A 19,509-nucleotide genomic window follows, 5' to 3' on the forward strand; every position below is an offset into this window, starting at 1 on the left:
AATGCCTGCTGTATCTAAAAAGGAAATAAGGGAAACAGAAGTCAGCAGCAGTTGTATAACGTGTTCTCAACCTTTTAGCCTTCCATATGTTATCCATCAGCCAAAGAAAAACACAATTTTGTTTTAGGTTTTCATCCTGAAAATTACAGGAAATATTAGGCACATACTGTAATATTTACTTAAGATTATGTTTAATATGTATGCAGTAATAACAGCACACATACCTGTGTCAATGTGCTCCATATTGTTATGACTGATGTTAAGGGTTCTGAGGCTCCTCGCTGTTTGGAAATTTCTGGCTTTGAGATGACGAATTGAATTATGGGACAGATCAATGTGAACAACATCCTCTGAAATACCTGTAGGCACCTCGGTTAGACCTAAACATGGAGGGAAAGGGGTTACTTAAATACATTAATATTTTACCTCTGCCAAAAAATATAACTGCTTCATTCATATGTTCAGTATTAAAATTAAGGATTTTTTTTTAATCTGTACCATCCAAATTTCTTAAACAAAAGACTGCACTTAGAAATCATCTTGAGTTCCCACTGTTAGTTCTGCATGTGAAAAACAGAGACAGATTAATGCTCTGCTCTATCCATAACCTGAATTTGATTCTAAAATCCAGGCCTCCTGCCAGTATGGGACAAATAGTAGTAACACACTATTTGATTCACTTTATTTTTAGGCACCTCTAAAATCCTTTTGCAGGTTTAGCAATTGACTTATTCTGATGTATGTCCCAACTTTTTTTTAACTAATGCTTCCAAGTTGTTTATAATGTAAGGTAAGAAATGGCTATAAAGTAGAATCTGTCTGAGGTTAAAGAAGCAAGCAACATAACGTTGAATAGAAAACACCTGCCAAACTAGATGTGCCTCTTTGCCAGTTCTGTGTCTGGCCCTGAAAATCCTTTTGAGAAATGGAAGTTTATTCATTCCAGTACTAGTAGTACAGTAATATTTAATCATTAACATACGAGCTCTATGAGATGAAGATTCAGAGGTATTTTTTCCTAACTCTGCTATTGCGTAAGGAACGTGTGTGCTGAATTTCTAAAAACACAGTGAGGCTCAGGGTAGAAAATATTTAATCAAACTCATTTAGGAAAAAGCTGAACTTGCCTCTTTTACGGCAGTCCACCTGTATTTGGGGGAAAAGGTAGGTATGGCATAATGTGGTGGCATCTGGTCTTATGCGAATTGGTATGGGCTTTACAGGGTCTGTGGGATCTGTTCGGTTGCTGGTTGGGTCTCTCTCCTTACAAAGTAATATGGGGTCAATCTGCTTCAACTTAATGCCTTTCAGCCTGATGGGCTCTGCACACCTACAAGAGGAAACACTGTTAAGTCACGATAAAATCACATGTGAAATTTGGAGGCTGTTTGTTATTCTGAGAATCAGTAATGTACACCTGTGGAATCAGAGCGTTAGATCAAACTATGTCAAACTGTTTTTGTGGAATCACACACCTGGCATGATTTCCTAGATTACGGTTGCTTGGGACCTGTAGGGTACGTACGAGACTGTCCATCGGGCAGAGACAATTCCAGGGATTATCATAAAGACGTAGGTAGCGAAGGTTTGGCATGGGGATGAGGGCCTCCTCGCTAAGTGTTCCCAGGTGGTTGTGCTGCAGCAGCAGGGTTGTAAGGCGTGTCAGGCCCTGGAAAGCCCCTTCCTCCACTAAAGAGATCTGATTCTGCTGCAGGTCCAGACTAGTTAAACTCTCAAATCCAAAGAAGGCCCCATCACGAAGGACTTTGATCTGGTTGCGTGCTAGAAGGAGGTGCTTTGGTTGTTTGGACCAGGTCTGTGAGGTGGGAATGGAGGTGAGGTGTCGGTCTTGACAGTCTACAAAGAAGTCTCCAGATTCTGTCAACTCTGAGCAGTCAGATGCCACAAGCCTGGAGGGGCCTGATCTGGTGTGACGCGCAGCACTTCTTACTCTGACAGTTTTCAAACACACACAAAAAGGATTCATGGCCTGCCACTGGCTACACATGGTCATTTGAGTAGATGAAAAATGGAGTGAACAAATTAGACCTAAGAGTAAATCCATACCTATCGTGTGTGAGTTTGTGTCTCGCCCCCCTGAGGCCTCTGCCCTTCCCGGGTCTTTTCATTTCGGTGGACGGGAGCAGGAGGAGGAGCAGAGAGGCTAAGAGGAGAGAGGAGGTCACATGCATCCTGTGCCCTGCAGGGATTGTCTTTTCAGTAAGAAGAACTGGAGAAAGGCAGGATTTTAGGCTAATGGAAACAGAAGCAATGGGTCAAAGGTGAACAGTGTTATTGTTGATGGAGCGCAGCTGCTGCTTACCCTGAGGAAGAGGTGAGAGGCAGCACATTATGTAAGAGATAGGAGCTGTTCAGGAATGTATACACAACTTTGAAGAAAGGCAGAATACTATGACACTTCATGCTGTTCCTTACATACTGTCATATAGTACTCTATTATATCACAACTTACATTTTACAATAATTATAGCAAAGTATTTCGAAAAGTTGACTACATAGTTTAACCAGCCATTTATCTGCTTTTTTATTGTTTTCCCTGCATTGTGTTTTCTTAGGTGAGTGCAGAAATCTCCAGGACCTTAATTTGTCAGAGTGTCTTAATGTTACAGTAAGTAAAACATTATTAATAATAAAGTATAGATAGAAAAAACCTAAATCTACAAGGAAATGTATCACCTTCATATCATATGTAGTAATGTATTGTTTACACTATTTTCTAATGTTACATTACATATTAGTCCTTTATTAAATCAATGAAAATTAATTTAAAAAGAATTTGGGGAAAAAAAAGTTGTTTTACTCTGCTCCATTGTAATTTTACATACATTTGATTCATTTTCATTAAAGCCAAGTAGTTCAAATTTGTGTTGATGCATTGTTGATTGTGATATTACACTGTGCCATGCACTCTAGTAAGAGGTGCCTTGCTGAGGGAACTTAAGGTAACATTTAAATCTTTGCTCTTTAACAGGATGTGATGCTTCAGAAAATTGTCGAGGGCTGTCCCTGCCTGCTGTACTTGAACCTTTCTTGTACACCTATAACAAACAAAACTCTAAGGGAACTGTCTAGGTAAACCTCCATTTGTGGTAAAACTGCCATGTCACTACATTTGTGCTTTAAACTGTGGCCCAGCTCATTCACATCTCCAGATTAAATAAACAAATCCCGGGATGATCCTCTGCCCTCCTGCCCCTTGGTTCCCAGAATTATCTCCATTTCCCACATGCTGCTGGCTTGTATTTCATGTCTGACAGCAGCTTGGTCGATTCCAACCTAATGATTTAGAGAAACTAATGTGGCACTCACAACATAACGCCTAGACTGTTTGATTACATTGATGATAGATTTTTTTTAAGTTCAACAGTCATTAGCATTAGTAGGAAATATTTCACATTTTACTATGCATGCATTTGAAGATATCTTCTTTTAATTTAAAATGTGATGTCACTGTTTTTGATGACGATGCTGTCCTTGTAGAGTATGTATTCAAATTTACGCTTTTGTTTAAAAACAACAACAAAACAACCTACTGTAATCTACAAAAGCTTCGTACATAAACTCATACCTAATCAAACTATTGATTTTGAACAGGAGCTCTCTCAACCTTCAATACCTGAGTCTGGCCTACTGCTACAGATTCACAGATAAAGGGTTTATGTACCTGAACACAGGGAAGGGTTGCCACAATCTCATCCACCTCAACCTGTCCGGCTGCACTCAGGTCAGTTGGTATTCTTCTCTCAGTTGGGTATATAGCGACTCCACTCAGCTTCAACTGTAGACAGGACACCACTTTTTTCCTTTAAAAAAATTCAGCTTTAAGTCCACCTTGGATAAATCCAGTCACTGCTCTATTTTTCCACGTGTCTCCGCTTGTTTTTGGCTGTGCTCTGGAGACTGTTTGCACTCAGTCAGAGCTCAGAGCGAATGAACAAAGATCTGAAGGAGAGGGAGAGTAGAAGGCAACAGTGGCCAAAAGGAGGGTTGGGTTCATACAATCAACTCTGGCCCACCCACTCACCATGTGCACTCTCCATAACATAACACACATGCATCGTAACATAAATCACACTTTTCCTCTGGGAATGTGCATTAGTTTGGTTCCAGGTGTTTCACTTTATAGGGCCTTGAAAATGTGAGCAGCAAGCCAAACTACGTCCAGGAGAATAATTCAGAATCCAGAATACACACATTTTTTCCTCTCTCCTCCCAGATGACTGTAAATGGGTTCAGATATATTTCTGCCGGATGCCCTTCGCTCAAGGAGATTGTGATCAATGACATGCCCACGCTGTCAGACAGCTGTGTCTTGGTACGTTTCTTAATTTCTAACACATCACAAGTTTCATACAGGCTCAACATCCCATCTCTGGAATGTTTATCAAAGACAGAAAATAAGGAATAAATTACACAAGAATTTTCTTTGTCAACATTTTTTTGTCTGCACACTCTTAACCCCTAGCAACAAAGAAAAGTTTTGAGTCTTGCTATTTTCTAACAGGCGCTAATTGCCAGATGTTGCTGTCTGTCTGCCATTTCTCTGCTGGATGCTCCTCATCTTTCCGATGTTGCCTTCAAAGCCATTGCTGAAGTTGCCAAACTGAAGACTTTTAGGACAGAGGGTAAGATAATTTTGCATCTCGCAACATTTATTCCCACATACACATGAAAATATAGAAGCAATTCCATTTCCAGTTATCATCCAGTTGTTTTGTCTGTTCCTCACCCCGTGTGCACTTTAGGTAACAACCAACTAACAGACGTCAGCTGGAAGGCCCTGTGCAGCAGCTCACAAGGCCTCCGCAGACTCCACGCTGCAGAATGCTCCAGAATGACCGACGCAAGCCTCAAATCTATGGCCAACCTTAACAACCTGCAACACCTTGACATCTCACTTTGTAACAAGTGTGTGTTTGTTGCTGCTGTACATTTAGATGCTGTTCTTTCTAATAACATTGCATTACATAATGGGTGTACTGTTTGTATTTCAGGGTGAGTGATACTGGGATCCAGTATCTGACTGAAGGTTCATCATCCACCAAACTGAGAGAGCTGAATGTCAGTTACTGCAGTCACGTCACTGACATATCTGTCATGAGGATTGCACAAAGGTATATTAGGATGACTTCACAAACAAACACACAGACACATATCTTATTGTGGTTTCTTAAATAGTCCCGCGCAACAGCTTTTTTTTTTTTGTCGTGTGTACATGCATGTACAATTTATCAGGTTGTGTAAACTGTACCATCTCAACTTGAGTTATTGTGAGAGACTGACTGATGTGAGTCTGGAGTGGCTGAGTGGCAGCTCTATCTGCTCACTTGACATCAGCGGTTGCCACATCCAGGATCAGGTATTGTTTCCTACCCTCACAAATTCCTGAAAAAAAAGGTAACTGGTGATAAATAGTCTATAAATTCGTATTTGTACTTTTAGGGGCTGGCGGCTCTTGTGAGAATTCGCTTGAAGAAGTTGGTTCTTGCCGAGTGTGTCTACGTCACAGATGTTGGCATGGAGGTACAAATCCAGCTACAATTTCAACACATGGTCAGATGTGGCTTTTATATACTGTACATGTTTACGTTTTTTTGTGGGTCCAAGTTTACTTCCTTTTCCACTGTTTGTCCATTTCAACAGCGGACAGGAAATAAACTTGTACCCTAACTCTTTCCTAGAAAACCAATTCCCAAAAAAATCAGTCATGTTCACAGTTGTTTCTTCACTTACTGACTACTTACAGATGTGAACAGAGGACGGCATGTATGTCTTCTTGTAGACATGCTTCCTCTCCCCTTTCATTTTCTCACAAGTTCACATTTCATCACACATCTTTCTTTTGTTTCTTTTGTTCCTCACGAGGGTAGAAGCTGTGCAAGAATGTGAGAGATCTGGAACATGTTGATGTGTCTGACTGTGTAGCTCTGTCAGACCCGGCCATCAGGGCGATTTCATTTTACTGCAGAGCTCTAGTCACACTGCGGATGTCAGGCTGTCCCAAGGTATGCACGCATGCATGCATGCCTACACACACTTCTCTAAAGCTTTGAAATGTTTATTTAAATGTTTTCTATTTTCTTCTGTCCTGCCTCAGATGACCGACATGGCAGTGCAGTATCTGACAAGTGGATGTCAACACCTGCGAGATCTTGATGTGAGTGGCTGTGTTCTTCTCACAGATCGCAGTCTCCGATACTTAGAGAGGATCTGTCCTCCACTCTGCTCCATCACAATGGCCTGCTGCAGAAGCATCTCCAGGTAAGACACAGTTTAGAAAAACACTGCAAAGTTAGAGTCCTGTACAACAGCTTTTAATGACCAGAGAGCATTTCTTCCTGTAGGGCGGCCGCCTTAAAGCTTCAGCCACGTGTGGAGCACTGGGAGCACAGCAATGACGACCCTCCATACTGGTTTGGATACAACATGGGACAAATAGTGCATCCAATCACAAGACACGCTAAGACTGATGACACCTGGGAAGTGGTGGAACAGCACTCAGTGATGACAAAAGCAGCATGTACAGAGAGAGTAGAAACAGATATCAATAAGTAATGTTATTGTAAAAGTAGAGCCCTAAGTAATCACATCAACCATCAGTTTTGGGACATTGTTTCAAAACATGTTAAGAGCATATTTAACAAACCATTTTGCATGATACACTTGTGATAATCCACACAAAATCACTGGTTAAATAATCAGATTAGGAGTCACCTGTTTGGATGGAGACATAGCACTGTTTCAGCACCTCACTGACACATTATACATGACACAGTGGAGTGTCATGTTCTTTTCTGTTTTGAGTTTGAGGCAATAGATCACTTTTTGCTTGTATATAAATTGTTACTCATTGCCTTTGCCCTGCTAGGCTCCAGTGGGTTAATAACCTGTACGTAAGCATGTGTGATTCCCACTCTGAACTTTCGTAACATTTCTTCTTGGGGGTCAGTTTTGGATCCTTTATTATTCATAGTAACTGTTGTTCGCCCTTCTATAACATAGTATATTTCATTTGTACAAAGGCAACACAATTGTGTATTGCTCAACATATTTCATACAGTATTTCTATTGTCCAATACAGCTAAGTGCATATACAATCTATGGCTGAGCTGTTTCCACAACTCACTATCACTAGATGGTGTCGACCACTAATCATTTAGCAACGGTGACAGCAGCGACACAAATCACTGCGTGGATGCAAAAGTTGCCCGGGTATCTCTAGCAATAAGACATGACCATCATTGGTGTCTATTTATTTAAGAAATGTTATACTTCTATATACATGGAAGTACAAAGCACACATTTGAACTCTCAGGTGTCACTCACAGTTTCAACAGTTAGATTTCAGAGTGAGTTAAAATTGTTTGTACATTTCTACATTTTGTGATTAACATTGGTTTGTCTATGCACTGTCTGTGCAATAAGTGTTTGTCTTTTCCTTTTTAAAAATATTTTGTTTAATTAAAAAAAAAAAAACAGTTTCATATTAAAATCTTGTTTTATCTTTTGTTTATATAACACTTTGTAATTTCCTTTCGACTTGGATTTAGTTTTTCTAAAGGTATTATAATGTGTGGTATTGTTTATTTGTGGCATTATTTTACATCACAAGAAATCCCCAAAAAATCTGAGCAAGCAAGCAGTTTCTTATTCAAAACCATTCAGACAGTTCAGCACAAACCAACACTGGTGTGCAGTTGCATAGTATGCTTTCAAGACCACAGTGCATGAACAGTTCTTTCTTTTTTAAACACATACAGACTATTTGTTATATAATATAGATTATACATAATGTCTTTATTGAAAGTACAGTATATCCTGAGCACCGAGTTCCCAATACTTCAGTGAGGTAAAGGTGCTTCCAGTCTTGAGGAGCAGTAATAAATATCTGGCTCAGTCAGTGTAAAGCTCCACTACAGTGATGCTGCTCATAACTCAGCTCCCCAGCTTCAGGGATTCAAACCAGCTTTGTGTCTTCAGTCTGACGGAGTTTCTGTCTGCTTGAGCTTTAACCCACTGGTCCATGGGGGACTCTCCATTTATATAGCCTGAGAGACAAACAGAGGGGGGGAACAGGGTAAATGAGAGAAATCAAGGCGTATGGAAAGAAAAGTGAATGTTCTGTGTTGAGGGTTTAGTTAAATAACTGTGCCATGTCTCACCAGTAACTGTGGTTTGGCCTTCAGTTGTGTTGTTTTCTACTCCATGCAGAACAACTTCTGGGCTGATATCCACCGACGTTCCACAGAGCTCCACCCCAGCTTTCAACGAGGAGGGGACACGCACACACACCGCTCCTGCGTACAACAGAAGAATGAGGGATAAACAACGAAAATGAATATTGCTCAACGGGAAGGAAAACTGTGATTCATAAGGAGAATATTCTTCTCATACTGTGCGTTTACCTTCCTGACTGTGGAGTTTGGCACTGCCGCCGTCTCCCACATAGACATCAATGCCTCCGCTGTGAGAGGAAACCTTCAGGAAACTATTCGAACCATCTGCAAAAGCAAAGCAAGCCTCAGGTGTTTTGCATTTAACAGCCACTGATACATACCATACATAGTTCATTGTGCAATCCGGCTCAGCTTACTCACCAACAACTGTATCTCCAGACACGTTCTTCACAGTGGCGTTACCTTTTAATAAATTAAAGCACACAGTCAGTTTTAACATAACTGGCTCATAAACCTGCTTCACTGAAGTTAAAACGATCATTGTTTCCATGTATTTTATGACGACTGGCTCATTGTATCAGGAAGCAATTAAAATTCTAAGTGGATGATGCATTTCCTTCATTTCACATCACAGTGCTGTTTGTCTTTTTTGATATAATCTCTACCTCCAAGAATTAGTCTTTTTAAAACTAACTTATAGCTACTCCAAAACAAACAAGAAATACAGAATTTGTGATAAATTGCAACCATATTGCATTTATGTAGACTTTATTTGGATCAGAGTCCAGGATTAGTGACATAGCACAGCTCTGTTTTACAAACCAAGTTAACATAATGTAGTTGTGTGCCGCAATGGCTCATGGGCAGTGGAGTTTGTTTTGGACAAAAGTGTAATTCATTTAATGTAACTTTTTTTTCACACTACATTTGAGTTTGGCTGTAGCACTTATAACAACACAAGCAATATAGATGAGGAATAGATGCTGCTGTTTTCTCACCGTGTACATGTCCCAGTTCTACTCTCCCAGAGCAGGAGGAGACGCAGCTGGACTCAGCATAGATGGCTTTGACTTTCAGAGGGCCATGTTCTGTTGAAATATTCATTTTGGTGCCCTGAAGCTTCTTGATATCCACTCCCTGCAAACACACAACGTATCACTGCACAGCACTGTAGCCAGGTGATGTATGATTTAACTTTTTTCCAGTTTTGTTTCCATATCAGATAAAGTCTGTATTCAGGCTGCTGCTGCTGCCCTCTAATGACTGCTGAGTGTACTGTCCTTACACTGTCTCCACATGTACTGATGTCCACATTGCCATGGATAGTGCCCACACCTGTAACATGTCCTCCATTGGACTGGACCTCAACTTGATGAGCCTGAGATAACAGACAACAAACAACAGTAGAATGTCAGATAGAGCCTCTAAACACATCTCCAACTCCACAACAACAGTCTAGTGGGTTGTTTATTTGAACTTGAACAAGTACTTTTAGGTAGTTGAGGACTGTTGGTGGCTTTTTTTTAAGTTGCCATGTGAGTTGGCAAAACTAACCTTTGCTGCTGTAAAACAACAAAAGTTATAGTTATAGGGAAACCCTACTATGGTTTAAGCCATACTTTCCCCCCAATGTGTTTGGAAAGATTAGAAAATATCACCAACAATTCTAGTTTTACAATCAGTCAAATGTTTGCAATAACAATATTTAATCAATAGTAATTGTATATATTTAATTGTGAAATCAGTCAATAGGACATATTAATATGCAAACATAATATATGTATAAGAATGTGTTTATGTTGTAATGCCAGCACCTACCTTGACAGAGTGCAGCAAACAGTTGCCCTTCTCTGTCTGCACCTTGCAGATATCACACTCCATGTTCTTCACTTGCACGTTGCCTTGTCCCTGAGTAGTAATGAGGAGATCTGACAAAAGGAGACACCAAAGTACAACAGACCGTATCACGCCAACTGCTGGGAAAATATATACTGATATGCATTAGGATCAATTATATTATAGGCCCTACTGTAGACATCTATATTGTCATTTTCATTTATAATTGCATCATCAGTAGACACTCACTACTTTTTATAGGTGCAGTCAGATCGATCGACATGCTGCGGTTAACTTTCCCAGCTGAGATGAGCAGCTCTTTGCTCTGGTCATCATAGTGGACTTGTAAGTGATCCAGACCAATCACCTGCTCGGTGTCTGTTCCATGAACTGTGATGAAGACTCGGTCAGCCTCGGGGAAGGCGTGCGGGTCCAGCGGACGGATGGAGATACTGCAGCCCAGCTGTACCCGCACAGTGCTGTAGGGGCTCACCACCAGATCCCACTGCTTCAGAGGCTGGTTTACCTCATCATGTGATGAAGACTTCGCGGGGGCAGAGATGGAGAAGAACCGTGAAGTATGCAGAGGGCAGCGAGGGGTAGCGAGTGTCCTTCTGGGACCGATTGCGAGTGACCAGCAGTGGAGAAGTCCGACACATCCCCGCCGACCTGCTGAGCCACAAAACATCTCTATCACCTTCCGGTAAACAAGCTCATCCACACCTCACACTGCTGCTGTTACTGCTAACGTTAAACACAAGCTACTGATCTTAACAAGCTGCCATTCAGTCAACATGGACTGTCTCAGCGCTGTCAAGTCTGTGTTGTTGTACTGTACAATGCTATTACTTCCGGTACAAGTTTTCAGATTAAAAGAGTCATCTACAATTCACAACACTTTTACTAAAATGTTCTCTTCAGCCTTGGTCTTTGTAATTGCGCTAATGAAAAAACAATACATATAGATGGGAAATTATAATAAATTAAGAAAAAACATTCCAAGATTTAAAAAAAAAAGGTCATAGGTCATTCACCATGTAGGCTAATAATGAACACAAAATGAAGTGAAGTACACACACCATACCATAAAAATGTGAGTTGCCGTTAGAATAATAAAATAAGTGTCTTTGGTAAAATGCTGTGTGGAAGCTAAAGTATACACTACCGGTCAAAAGTTTGGGGTCACTTACAAATTTCCATTCCACTCCATTATAGAGAGAATACCAGCTGATCTGAGTGGGTGGCTGGTCTTTAATGCAATATCTACATTGCCCATTATCAGCAACCATTCATCCAATGTTCCAAAGGCACATTCTGTTTACTAATCTGATATCATTTTAAAAAACTAACTGAGAAAACATTGGAGAACCCTTTTGCAATTATGTAAGCACATAATGTAATCTGAAAACTGCTGCCCTGATTAAAAAGACAATGCAACTGATCTCAGCTGGTATTCTGTCTAAAATGGAGTGGAATGGAAATTTCTAAGTGACCCCAAACTTTTGACCGGTAGTGTATATTCAAAGCAGGATTTGTTGTAATTTTAGTATATTGTATAATATGTTGATATAATGATTAATAAGTATTAATTATAATTTGTACATCATACACTATACTCACATAGTCATCTGTTATTGTAAAGATACAATAAATGTGTAGGTTTAAAAAATATTTTCATTGTGAAACCTCTATGGCTTTATTTTATTTTCTGTGATAAAGACATTTTCAATTTATTGCATGTTTTTGTCATGACCAGATTAACTGCCTGGCCATCTGACATTGTGCTTTTGTAGTGTATATCCTCAAATACATTGTAAACCAAATAAGCACAAATTATTTGCCAAAATTGGCACACATTGACCTTTCGAAGGCCCCAGGGCAGCCTTGCACACTGCACATGCAAGCATTGAGGATAACTCTCACTTTTCATCTCAGAAACAACAGGCTAACGATCCAATACCAGCAGGCTGTACTTTCCATCAGGTTTTGTGTTCTTTTATGTCGAAGTCAAAATATATGGAATTTCCGTTTCTTAGTCGGCGTCACGGTAATTACTTGACGAGACAGATGTATAATCTTGTGTAATTTTAGCGCCGCTGCTCTTTAGGTCTTGTCCAATCAGCAGGGCCTATGTGATCACGTTGCAGGTGACGTCGTTCTCTCCGCAAAGGCTGTAGGGAACTTGTCTTGAAGCATTTCTCGCGTCTAAAGTTGTACTGCATGGGGCTAATTTAAACCATAAATCTGTCATGTAAATCTGATAGGTCGCATTTAAATCTACTTGCTATAGAATTCATTGGTAATTTAGTTTGCAGATAATTTCAACAGAAAGAAGGATAAACAAAAGCAAATCCACATTCATATATTCAGCAATTTTATTTATCTTAACAAAACAATCTTAATTATAAAACAACTTACAGCTTCAGTCAACCATCAACAGGCTTTCCAGTACTCCAACAATAAAAATATCATACTCTGTTGCTACATACGCGTCATATTTACTGGAAGAAAAAAAAACTCTTCACAAGAGGATTTCCCTCTCTTGTCATTAAACAAATTCCACTCTCAAAAAAGACATTAATATTAAAAGGTTATGAAAAAAAGATACTATGTAATTAGGACTATAACATTGTACTGGTACTACCGTGTGTACATCCGCAGTTACTGTCATAGGCTATCCTGTAAACAAATCAGTATTGCAGAATCAAAGGCCACAAGGCGGCAGCATTGTGTTAATAGTGTAGAATAACCGTGTGGTGTGGAAGATATAGCCTACTAGGTTTTATTAAATTGTAAGGAGCATGTTAGGAGCTTATGGTTGAAGTATAGTATTTAGACCCCTTATGTTTCTTTTCAAACATGGACAGTCACAGCTCATGGTGTAAAGCCCTTTGGTCGGATCATCATTGTGACCGTTTTAAAAGACTGTCTGTCATTGGTGGGGTAATACTCATTAGATATGTTCTGCCAAGTCCCCCAGAAAATCCCATCCCGGACTCCCTTGTAACTCCCCACATAGTATCTGCCGTTGAGGTTTGCAGCCATGCAGGCATCAAACCACCAGCCGGAGCTGTAGTAGGCGCCACAGTTCCCGGATGGATAGCGGTCGTGGTCCCTATCCGGCGTGGTGAACGCCCTGTTGTTGTGATCATAACTTCTGCTAAAGCGGAGAGCATCACCTGCAGTACCCGAGTAACCGCCTACCGTCAGTCTGTAGCGCATCCGTTCACTTGCCACTCTGAACTGTTCGTACTCTGCATACTCCATCACCCCGTTAAAGTCCTCCAGCTCCACCCGCAGCACCATATCCCTGTCCCGGGTCAGCAGGTGGATCATATTGTTGCCCAACCAAAACTCCCCTCCGTCCAGCTCCCCGAAACCTGACCGGTACTCAGCCCAGGTGCGGTTGAAGCTCACGCTGCCGTCCTGTCGGCGCTGCAGGAGCGTCCACCCTCCTCCATCCAGCTCCATGTCGCAGAAGACAGGGAAGCTTTTGCTGCGGAGGTCAGGGGTCACCAGGTACACTCCGCTTTTTGTCTCCCCCCTGAGTAGGTGGTTGGAGCAGTCGCTAGCTGTGTTAACTGCAGGTGGGAAAAAAATGAAAAGAAATTACATTCATATTACATGTACAATATAAACAGCTTTCTCTAAAAATCCTCCAAATGAAAACTTGCCCTCCTTAATTTTGGTAGTGAATTAACCACAGTCCTGCCTTTGCTCATATATTGCATGTTAAAAAATATCATCTTGCAGCTGTGATGTAGTTGTGGAATGTGTTGGGTGAGGTCACAAGTCAAGTGAACAGGTCAGGGCAAGCTACTTTTCCACCATAAAAGATTTAGTGTTTTTGAAAGTGGACCTCCGTAGTAGATAAGATAAGATAAAACTTTGTTGTCTGTTTTCTTGCATCGTCTGCTCCAACAATCAACAGATAATATAAATAAAACCACAAACATAAAAAAAACATCTGTATGGATCTGTATGTTCACCCAACAAACATCTGACACAAATTTCCATCTCTCTCTCACACACACACACACACACACACACACACACACACACACACACACACACACACACACACACACACACACACACACACACACACACACACACACACACAGATTGAAAGACATGTATTTGAGAGATAAAATAAGTACAGATTTTAAAATGTGAAACTATAAAATAATAGTCTTTTCCTAGCGATTGATTTGATAAATAAAACACAAATATACAGTATGATGTATAGTCTGTAAAGAAGACCTTCACCTGTGCATGATAAGGAGGCTGTTGGTATTTGTTTAATTCATATGGAGCATCTGAACTCAAGTGTTATCCTTAAGAATCCCTTTTATTTGATGCCAAATTATTTACTTACTATAAGCCCTGCTCCACTGAAAGATGTTTAAAAGCTGTTAAGCTACACATAGTTGTGGTTTTATCCTTAATTACGACACTCGCAGAGACACACACATTTTGCACACATGCAAATTCCTCCTTTAGCCATTATGTATGGTACAAAGATGATCTCAGACCACATCATTATATTATCATATGTTTATATGAGGATCACTAGTGCTTACTGTGTGGCCCTCTTACCTAAATCCTTTCAGCCAATGTCCTTGTCATGCCAATTTGCCGAGTAAGATATACAATTATAAGTTCTCAAATACTAATGCACAACATTTTTCCCTGAGCCTAGTTATTGTGTTTTAATTTAAACAAAAGATAAGTTTTTTTTATTAAGTTGGTTGTAAATTTCAGAGAATTTCATTGTGCAGTTGAACATTCCTCCTTTCCTCTCTTAATTGGTAATTACCTCTTTGTGCAGTGACTATTAATACATTTCTTTGAGTTGACTGTTGAAACAAAGCAACCATTACACTATTATACACGGTGCTGCAAATCAATGCTGTGTGCTGCTAAACATGCTTATAATTACACGAAAGCTCTGTCAATAACAACCACAATCCCTGCATAAAGTTACTTGTATGGTAGAGCGTGCATACAAAAACAAAACTTGATCAAGCACTACCATAGTGTTAAAAATAATATCTCTTGCCTTTAGATGTTATCAGTGTTGGTAGTTTGCTGTCAGGCCTGCTGCCTCCCTGGTTGTCCTCTGGGTGCTCTTTTGTACGCCTGTCCGGTGGTCTTCCATTTGGACTCAGGCTGTTCTTGAAGAAAGCAGCCACCTGGTTGATTTTCACACGCAGCTCTCGTGCACTGGGAGTGGAAGACTCAACAGCTGGGGGCTCGGGGCCAGAGGTGGCAGGGGTTGTTGACCTGAGGTCAGGGCTGTTTGTGGAGGTAGTTTGGGCACTGGGGGTAGGGACTGGAATCATCATTTTGTCTGCATCTGGAGTTTGTCTGGGTGCTGTTTCCTCCACATTGTGAAGTATAGCTTGTGAGCGGGAGTCAGTACCTTGATTTGGCTTTGTAGATCCTGGACTAGTGCTAGGGATAACACTTGGAAGGATCCCACGGATGTTTTTTTGGGGGCTTGTTGTCATTGGGATCAATGGTGGCTGACTGGTGGTTTGTGGCCTCAGATCAGACGTAATCCTGCTGTTTGGGCTCATCGTGAAGCCTTCGGGGAGTGTGTGAAGGCGAAGGAAGCGTCCAGTGTCCAGGCTGTTGGAGGTCTTTGGACCCAGAGTGATAGTTTGCATTGTGATGGGACTGAACTCTGTGTCCCCTGGGGAATGACTAACTTCAGCAATCTGTGTTCCAGGGCTTAATGCAGGTGGCATGTCGGTTTGAGAGTTTTGGATGTCTTCTGATTTAGTCCCGCTGGTTTGAAGGGGATCTGAATCTGCTTTGGTCTTTGGACTTGGCTTTTGTTGCACTGCTGGTTTTGGCATTTGAACAGGTGTTGCTCCTGGCCTGACTGTAAGCCTGGTTGGTGGCCTGAGTATGGGTGGAGGCCTCGGTTTGGATGTTTTGTTGGATTCTGCTTCAGGAATTTCGTCAGGTGCATATTTGGGGTAAAGATCAGGTATTTGGTCAGGCTGAGGTATTATAAGCCCTTGATTGGTTTGTGCTATTTGGTCAGGTTTAGGCTTCACATGTGGTTTAGTCTTTTGGCCTGTTGTGAGATCTGGATGTTTTTGGTTAGGTTTAGGTTTTTGGTTTATTTTAGGGATTTTCTGGCTGGGTTTAGGCTTTTGATCAGGGGTATTGATCAGGGGACGGCCAGGTGTAAGCTTTTGTTCAGGTGTTGAGTCGTTGACAGAAAAAGGATTTTCATCAGCATATTCCATTAATTCTGTTATAGGCTTTTGGTTAGGTGTTGAGTCGTTGACAGAAAAAGGATTTTCATCAGCATATTCCATTAATTCGTTTATAGGCTTTTGGTTAGGTGTTGGCGTGAGGCTAGTTGTTTCACTTCTTTCAGTGTTGGAACTGAACTCTGTGTCCCCTGGGGAATGACTAACTTCAGCAACCTGTGTTTCAGGGCTTGATACAGGTGGCATGTCGGTTTGAGAGTTTTGGATGTCTTCTGATTTAGTCCTGTTGATTTGAAGGGGATCTAAAACTGCTTTGGTCTTTGGACTTGGCTTTTGTTGCACTGCTGGATTGGGTCTTTGAACAGGTTTTGCTCCTGGTCTGACTGTAGGCCTGACTGTAAACTTGGTTGGTGGCCTGCGTATGGGTGGAGGCCTTGGTTTGGATGTTTTGTTGGATTCTTCTTCAGGAATTTCGTCAGGCACATATTTGGGGTTAAGATCAGGTATTTGGTCAAGCTGAGGTGTTATAAGCCTTTGATTGGTTTGTGCTATTTGGTCAGGTTTAGGCTTCACATGCGGTTTAGTCTTTTGGCCTGTTGTGAGATCTGGATGTTTTTGGTTAGGTTTAGGCTTTTGGTTTATTTTAGGGATTTTCTGGCTGGGTTTAGGCTTTTGATCAGGGGGATTTATCAGGGGACGGCCAGGTGTAACCTCTTGTTCAGGTGTTAAGTCGTTGACAGAAAAAGGATTTTCATCAGCATATTCCATTAATTCTGTTATAGGCTTTTGGTTAGGTGTTGGCGTGAGGCTAGTTGTTTCACTTCTTTCAGGTTCAGGATTTTGAACAGGTGGGAAATATTGGTTTATTGTAGACCTTTGGTCAGGTTTAGTTTTTTGTGGTTGGTCAGGCTTGTCGGATTTGAGAGGATGAACTAGTTTTTTCTCAAGTTTTGAGTTTTGGGAAGTAATTGGGATTTCAACAGATTCAGGCTCTCGGCCAGTTTGAAGGTCTTTGTCAGAACCAGTTGGGCTTACAGTTTGAGGTTTTTGAGATGTTGGCTTTTGAATAGGTAACTGGCTTTGGTCAGCTGTATGTTCTTGGTCATGTTTAGGTATTTGATTGTTTTTCAGATTTTGATCAGTTGGTAAATGACTAGGTAGAGTTCTTTGGTCAGGTGTTGGAATTTGGACTTGTTTAGGGTCTTTGCTAGGTTTAGACTTTGGGTCGGTTGTTGGTTTTTGGTGAGAAGGCTTTTGCTTTTGGTCAAGTTTAGTTTTTTTGTCAGGCAAAGGAGCTCGGACAGGTTTATGATCATTCCTAGGATTTTTAAGCCTTTGGTCTGCTTCAGGCTTAATTGCAGGTTTATGCTTTTCACTGGGCTTTGGTTCTCGGCCTGGCAGAGGTTTCACACCAGTCTTACTGTTTGAGCTGATGTTCTTTTTAGCTGTCCAACGGCTGCGGTCTGCAACTCCTGGGGATGTAGTTGTGTATAAATTCTGACGGGGAGTTGTGGTGGTTGTAGTTGCTGTAGTTGAGCTAACTCGACCCTGGAAGTCTGCACCAGGTCTTGCACTGGTTGTAGAAGTAAACCTTGAAGTGGCACTGGTTATCTGTTGTCCAGGACCACCCAATGTGTTTATTGTGGCTGTTGTTGCTGGGCTACTTGTGGCCCTAAAATCTTCCTCTGCATCTGGGCTTGGGTGCTCAGAAATAACTGCTGTTCCAAAGCCTGTGCTTTGGGTTGGTAGTCCGTCAGCAACTATTGTCATCCCTTGATTGACATCTGTTATTAAATCTAAAGTTGAGCTGGACAAAAGAGGAGATGGAAGAGATGATGTAAAGGTTATAGCTTCGTTTGAGTCCATGGCATCCTGCCTTGGAGCTAAACTAATGATAGATTGAGGAGTTGGGCTGATTGAAACAAAGTCTGTCCTCTCAGTTGCCTTGCTGGATGCTAATTCTCCATCGCTGTCTCTCTGCACACTCTGGACCATTTTTTCTCCTTCTGTTTTGATCTCCATTCCCGTTTCCCCGTCCTCCACCTCCCCCTCTTTTATAGTCTTCTCTTTTTCTACATGCCCGATACTTTCAGTCTGTTTTGGTTTCTCATTATTTCGCTCCACTTTTATTCCCTTTTCCATTTCCTTTTTCCTCTCCTCTCTGTGCTGCTCGCGCTCCTGATTTGTATGCTCATCATGGCCCTCAGACATCTTTATTCCATCACTGCCCCTGTCTTCTTCAGTTTGGGTGTTTTTCTCTGTCTCTGTTTCATCTTGCCACACGTGATGGTCACTTTCTTCTGTTTTCTCCTTATTTTTTACATTACTTGTAATCTTCCTCTCTTTTCCATTTTCCAACGTATCCTCTGGATCTTCCTTTGAATTCCCTTTTCCATTGTTGTCTTTATTTCTGTCTGTCTCTGTCTCCCTGTTATTTTTTTCAACAACCTTTTTTCTAACCATATCCACTATCTTCTCATTTCCACCAGCAGTTGGCACCTTGGCCTGCCCCAGTTTGTCCTTTCGTTTTGCCCCCTCTGTCTTAGTTTTTCCATCTTTTTCTGCCACTTTTAGGGTTTCTTCTCTCTGATTTTCTTTTACGATCACTTTATCGCTCTCTCTCTCTGCTTCCCATTTCTTTCTCCCTTTCTCTTCCAAAATTGTTCTCTTTTCTGAGTCAGTGTCACCATCTCCTTCCATAGTCTTTTTCGCTTTAACCCTGTCTGTTCCACACTCCTGGCTGAAATCTTTTGGTCTCTTAGGATTTCTCTCATTCAGCCAGTTTCTCTCATCCTTATGTCTATCTGTACCCTCATTCAGCTTTTCATGCCCTCTTTCTCTTTGCCTTCCACACTCTCTCTCAGTTTGGCTTACTGTACAATCTGCACACATCTTCCTCAGTTGGTCCACATTGTCCTTCAGCTTTTGCAAATCCTTGACGATCTTCTCCAGCTCCCTGAGTTGCTTTGGCAAATGGAGAGTCAGCGGCGGTAGACTGAATAGATATGGGCACGTGCTCTCATCCTGCCCCTGTCTGCACAGCCCCTCAGGTCTCAGAGTTGCAGCGCAGGGTCGAAATGCATTATCCCCCAGGACGTCTCCTTCATCAGAGTCTGCTGAGGTCCAAGAGAGGCTTGAGAAGGCCAGCAGGATCCCACATATGCACAATGCTGTTAACCTCATTGCGTCCTGAGAGTAAAGAGTAAAAGGAGTAGAGAGAGAGTGTAAAAAAAGACCCACCTCAG

The 19,509-nt window shown here is 41.3% G+C and overlaps 4 protein-coding genes across 10 annotated transcripts in view; 1 reads left to right on the top strand and 3 right to left on the bottom strand.

Annotated features, from left to right (window-relative positions):
- LOC120563974 (leucine-rich repeat-containing protein 17-like) overlaps positions 1 to 3,992 on the bottom strand; it is a 4,866-nt gene extending 874 nt beyond the window's left edge. Inside the window, exons 1-5 of one of the 3 annotated variants that reach the window (XM_039808540.1) lie at positions 3,686 to 3,817; positions 2,068 to 2,230; positions 1,476 to 1,952; positions 1,128 to 1,330; positions 225 to 380 (exon numbers count right to left, since the gene is read on the bottom strand). In XM_039808540.1, the coding sequence (XP_039664474.1) occupies positions 225 to 380; positions 1,128 to 1,330; positions 1,476 to 1,952; positions 2,068 to 2,192 (961 nt within the window). In that variant the 5' untranslated portion in view covers positions 2,193 to 2,230; positions 3,686 to 3,817. Of the gene's footprint in view, positions 1 to 224; positions 381 to 1,127; positions 1,331 to 1,475; positions 1,953 to 2,067; positions 2,231 to 3,685 lie in introns of all 3 variants that reach the window. The other 2 variants (XM_039808541.1, XM_039808543.1) reach the window with 2 other exon arrangements.
- Positions 1 to 7,123, top strand: part of fbxl13 (F-box and leucine-rich repeat protein 13) — a 15,668-nt gene extending 8,545 nt beyond the window's left edge. For 3 of the 4 annotated variants that reach the window (XM_039808536.1, XM_039808538.1, XM_039808539.1), the window contains 12 exons: positions 2,577 to 2,629; positions 2,993 to 3,093; positions 3,616 to 3,745; positions 4,238 to 4,336; positions 4,526 to 4,646; positions 4,731 to 4,929; positions 5,016 to 5,135; positions 5,257 to 5,380; positions 5,464 to 5,544; positions 5,892 to 6,026; positions 6,119 to 6,282; positions 6,366 to 7,123. In XM_039808536.1, coding sequence (XP_039664470.1) covers positions 2,577 to 2,629; positions 2,993 to 3,093; positions 3,616 to 3,745; positions 4,238 to 4,336; positions 4,526 to 4,646; positions 4,731 to 4,929; positions 5,016 to 5,135; positions 5,257 to 5,380; positions 5,464 to 5,544; positions 5,892 to 6,026; positions 6,119 to 6,282; positions 6,366 to 6,576 — 1,538 coding nt within the window. In that variant the 3' untranslated portion in view covers positions 6,577 to 7,123. The remainder of the gene's footprint in view (positions 1 to 2,576; positions 2,630 to 2,992; positions 3,094 to 3,615; positions 3,746 to 4,237; positions 4,337 to 4,525; positions 4,647 to 4,730; positions 4,930 to 5,015; positions 5,136 to 5,256; positions 5,381 to 5,463; positions 5,545 to 5,891; positions 6,027 to 6,118; positions 6,283 to 6,365) is intronic. The other variant, XM_039808537.1, reaches the window with a different exon arrangement.
- A 136-nt stretch (positions 7,124 to 7,259) lies between these two features.
- Positions 7,260 to 10,873, bottom strand: fam185a (family with sequence similarity 185 member A). Its single transcript, XM_039808544.1, has 8 exons — positions 10,284 to 10,873; positions 10,017 to 10,126; positions 9,484 to 9,576; positions 9,197 to 9,335; positions 8,619 to 8,660; positions 8,427 to 8,522; positions 8,184 to 8,318; positions 7,260 to 8,069 (listed from the first exon to the last, which is right to left on the bottom strand). The coding sequence occupies exons 1-8, from the start codon at positions 10,720 to 10,722 to the stop codon at positions 7,957 to 7,959; spliced, it is 1,167 nt and encodes a 388-aa protein (XP_039664478.1). The 5' UTR covers positions 10,723 to 10,873; the 3' UTR covers positions 7,260 to 7,956.
- A 1,514-nt stretch (positions 10,874 to 12,387) lies between these two features.
- LOC120564726 (mucin-2-like) lies at positions 12,388 to 19,493 on the bottom strand. Of its 2 annotated transcripts, XM_039809925.1 has the most exons (3): positions 17,086 to 19,493; positions 15,097 to 16,422; positions 12,388 to 13,615 (listed from the first exon to the last, which is right to left on the bottom strand). In XM_039809925.1, the coding sequence occupies exons 1-3, from the start codon at positions 19,445 to 19,447 to the stop codon at positions 12,909 to 12,911; spliced, it is 4,395 nt and encodes a 1,464-aa protein (XP_039665859.1). In that variant the 5' UTR covers positions 19,448 to 19,493; the 3' UTR covers positions 12,388 to 12,908. The 2 variants fall into 2 exon arrangements, with proteins under 2 accessions (XP_039665859.1, XP_039665858.1); XM_039809924.1 differs by having other exon boundaries at positions 15,097 to 19,493.
- Between the last annotated feature and the right edge of the window lie 16 nt (positions 19,494 to 19,509).

Source organism: Perca fluviatilis, chromosome 8, assembly GCF_010015445.1.
Source record: "Perca fluviatilis chromosome 8, GENO_Pfluv_1.0, whole genome shotgun sequence".
Taxonomy (NCBI): Eukaryota; Metazoa; Chordata; class Actinopteri; order Perciformes; family Percidae; genus Perca; species Perca fluviatilis.